Here is a 4,163-nt window from a genome sequence, read left to right as displayed (position 1 = left end):
AAAAAATAAAACCCTCACGAAACTCAAACACAAAAACAAAGTTAAATCTGAAGGAATGACGATAAAGGTTTGTGACGGAGAATTTTTTTCACTTTATACAGATATGAACACGGGACTTCTTTCTTTCTTTCTTTCTTTCTTTCTTTTTTTTGTCTTTCGAGGCTTTTTTGAGGTAACCAGTAACCTTGACTACCACACAGAGCAGCCCCTCCCTCTCTCCTCTTCTTCAAACTAACTATATAGGAACATAAAAGGATGGAGACACACACACTCGTCAACAACACACACTCAATAAATAATAAAAAAAAAAAAATCATCTCCCGTCGATGCTTCTCCGAAAACGTATCTCCAATTGTTTAAAATTAGCCTGGCACCGCCCGCCTTCTTACTTCCGCTCAATTGTCATTTCCCTTCAGTAGTTTAGTAGTCTGGGTCTGCGGTATATTCTTAGGTTTTCTCCAGCCAGATTTCTGCCGGTCCAATCAGCGAACAGAAGGAGTGGCTCAGAAGCCGGGGCATTACATACCGTACATCACGACCAAACGTTATGCGATTGGTTGGCAGATCCAGAGTGGCACTGGGCAGATCCAATAGTTTTAAACTTCAACAGACACCCCGCCTTCATGAGAGTTAACGTTTGTCAATTAGGCGATTCCAGACCTTCTGTACAAATTAAATTAAGTACGATGGTCTGGTAGCACCAGGCTAAATGAAGTACGATGGTCTGGTAGGACCAGGCTAAATGAAGTACGATGGTCTGGTAGGACCAGGCTAAATGAAGTACGATGGTCTGGTAGGACCAGGCTAAATGAAGTACGATGGTCTGGTGGGACCAGGCTAAATGAAGTACGATGGTCTGGTGGGACCAGGCTAAATGAAGTACGATGGTCTGGTTGGACCAGGCTAAATGAAGTACGATGGTCTGGTTGGACCAGGCTAGTTTAAAAAATGTCAAAAACATGAAATATTTTGGAGAAAAAACTTCCTTTTCAACGTTAACACCAAGTCACCATTCCCTAGTCTAGATTTCAAAATAAAACACAGTCTTGCCTTTTAAACGGTGGAATCAATGAAGTCATGTTTAGTTGTCTTGATTTTTAACTCTCATCAAAACACTGTATAAGTAGAAGAAACAACAGATCGCTAACGTAACATTGAGTGAACTGTCTGACTGTGTGACTGCTGATTTAAATGACCTGTTTGCTACATCTGTTAGGTTAGGCATTATTAAATCGCACAGTGAGTGAGTGATGTGTTCAAATGCAGTTTGAAAAAGTGCGAGAAAAAAAAAAATTAAATCCTTGGGGAGGTGTTTTTCTTGCAGGTGATGTGGTCAGACGCGAAGCCAAAAAAAAAAAAAAAAAAAAATCGGTGTTAATTCTTCTTTTTAACTTCAAACCATATTGCACAGCGCTGGAATGACTTCAAAATAAAACAAAAATATATAAAATCAACTAAAAAATCAACACATCCTACCAACTTAAAACTTTTAAAACCATTATTTTGAAAAGTCTCTACGCAACACAGCGGGAAACAAAATCCATTCTAGTACCGAGTTCAGTTAGAATATTCCTCTTCAAGCAGCAAGGTTTTTTATCATTTTTTTTCCTGGTTTTTCTTTTTGTTTCAGCACCAAAACAAACAGCCTGTAGCATCGGCTGTTAGGGTCCGCTTAAGTTTCCCATTTTCAGGAGGTTTTAGGAGAAAAAAAAAAATGTATTTCTTGTGGTATTTCTTTGATGTTTTTTCCCCCACTCCAAATCTTGATATAAACAAAGAAAAAAATAGCAACAGAAAAAAAAAAAAAAAAATCTCCTGTTAGAAAAAAAGCAATTCCTTTTGGCTCCACCTGCCTCCGTTCATCTCTCCTCCTTCCTGGAGACTTTGGAGGAATGCCACGCAGTCGACCTGAAGACACACAACAACAACAACAACACAGAAGATTTAAAGGTGCAGTGTGTAATATGACATCATCAAGAAAGTTCTACAAAGTTCTAGAATGCAACGCTCCCTGGGTAACCCCACCCCTTTAGAATAATAACAGAAGCTACAGTGGCCTTCAAGGACAAGAACAATTCCACATTTTAAACAATGCACCTGATGACATTCCAACTATGACACTTTCAAGATGGCGGCACTAGGCCTGAGGTCCAAAATATGCAGAAATATGGACATATATGAGACCCTTTCTAAGGGAAAAATAAATAATAAAAAAAAAAATTTCAGCTATTATGCACTAAATTAAATGTACTTATGGATATTATAATTACTTTCTACAAAATCTGCTAGGAAATAAAACCCAAAATTCTACACACTGCAGGTTCAAAGCTACAGTGTGTAACTTTTCCTATATAAATAAATATAAACCTTCATTTAGCTAGATACGATGGGCCCCCCTTTGTTGAAATACCCGTTTACAGAGCATAGGCTGCAACATTAGCTGACAGTTTTTACTAACCAGATAACTGTTTTACTGAGTTAGCGGGAGGTCACAATGGTTGTGTCATAAATGTGTTGATTAAAAAGGTGGAAAATCATTAATTTAAAGATATAGTGCGCAATTTTTTCCATATAAATGAATGGTCTGTCACATTCAAGCCATCGCCCAAACAAGTTGACACAAAGTTGATTAAGCCTATTATCAGCTCCACAAAACTCTCTCTGTATTTCTCAGTATGGCAGCGTTTACAAACTGGTGTCCGTCCGTCCCCCTCCCCCCCCTGACACTGGTGCAGGAGCTCAGAAAAATCCCCAAGAAGAGCCCAAGAAATGTTTCAGTTGTTGATTCTACTGCTAAGAAAAAACCTGGACGTACAGCAGAAGGTATAACATCTTTGGAGTAACTTTTAATTTTTTTCATTAAGATTTTTCATGATACTATTGTTTGGTTTGTTTCCATCACAACATAAAATGTTACACACACACACACACACACACACACACACACACACACACACACACACACACACACACACACACACACACACACACACACACACACACACACACACACACACACACACACACACACACACACACTCCTCACCGTATGAAGGTCTTGAATGCGGCGCTCTGAGGGTTGATACACAGCGGGACCCGTTTCCCCGCCTGATGCTCCGTGATGAAGCGATGGATTAACTCTGAAGGAGGGAAAGAGAGAGAGAGAGAGAGAGAGAGAGAGAGAGGGAGAGAGAGGGAGAGAGAGAGAGAGAGAGGGAGAGGGAGAGTTAGAGAGAGAGAGAGAGGGGAGAGAGAGAGAGAGAGAGAGAGTTAGAGACACATAGAAACAAACGGAACATTCAAGCCTCATCTACACTGAGCAGCACAGTTTAGCAGATTAGCTTTTAGTTGTTATGCTCCGAGCCGAGTAAACTTCCCCAAAGAGCTGGCTCTATCTATCTATCTATCTATCTATCTGTCTGTCTGTCTGTCTGTCTGTCTGTCTGTCTGTCTGTCTGTCTGTCTGTCTGTCTGTCTGTCTGTCTGTCTGTCTGTCTGTCTGTATATCTATCCATCCGTCAAATAAATGTTGTACCGAACTACTCAGTGTAAAAAAATCTTTAGTTATTAAACAGTTGAAGGGTCATCCATCCATCCATTCACAGTACCTTTGCCCTGCCACACCGACAGCAGGCTGTTCTCATATCTATCTATCTATCTATCTATCTATCCATCCATCCATCCATCCATCCATCCATCTATCCATCCATCCATCCATCTATCCATCCATCCATCCATCCATCATACCTTTCCCCTGCCACACCGACAGCAGGCTGTTCTCATAGCTGTGACTGAAAGGTCTCTCAGCGGTGGGCTCAAAGTCCCGGGTGTAGACCCTCCCGCTGGGCACAGAGTAGCAGCACTGACACATGCAGGTGTGGTACCGCAGACGGCCCTCATCCAGGTAGGGGTGAGACAGCGCGTCACTGCCTGAGATACGCTTAGTCTGGGGGTGGGGGGGAGGGGGGAGGGGGGAGGGGGGAGGTGGTGAGAGAGAGGGAGAGGGGGTAGGGGGTGAGAGGGGGGGGACAGAGAGAGAGAGAGAGAGGGGGGGCAGAGAGAGAGAGAGAGACAGAGACACAGACAGACAATACTGGGACTTTAATACAGTTTTTCAATTTTTCATCACAATGCACAATTCAAATTTAACTTATCTACTTTTT

The 4,163-nt window shown here is 41.7% G+C and overlaps 1 protein-coding gene across 1 annotated transcript in view; it reads right to left on the bottom strand.

Moving 5' to 3' along the window:
- Positions 1-875: 875 nt before the first annotated feature.
- Positions 876-4,163, bottom strand: part of nlk1 (nemo-like kinase, type 1) — a gene marked incomplete at its 5' end in the record, with an annotated part of 13,403 nt that continues 10,115 nt past the window's right edge. Inside the window, 3 exons of the mRNA XM_080043651.1 lie at positions 876-1,908; positions 3,047-3,140; positions 3,748-3,946. Coding sequence (XP_079899777.1) covers positions 1,860-1,908; positions 3,047-3,140; positions 3,748-3,946 — 342 coding nt within the window. The 3' untranslated portion in view covers positions 876-1,859. The remainder of the gene's footprint in view (positions 1,909-3,046; positions 3,141-3,747; positions 3,947-4,163) is intronic.

Source organism: Ammodytes marinus (genome assembly GCF_949987685.1).
Source record: "Ammodytes marinus genome assembly, chromosome: 16".
Classification (NCBI taxonomy): domain Eukaryota; kingdom Metazoa; phylum Chordata; class Actinopteri; order Uranoscopiformes; family Ammodytidae; genus Ammodytes; species Ammodytes marinus.
This window is presented reverse-complemented; position numbering and strand designations above follow the sequence as displayed.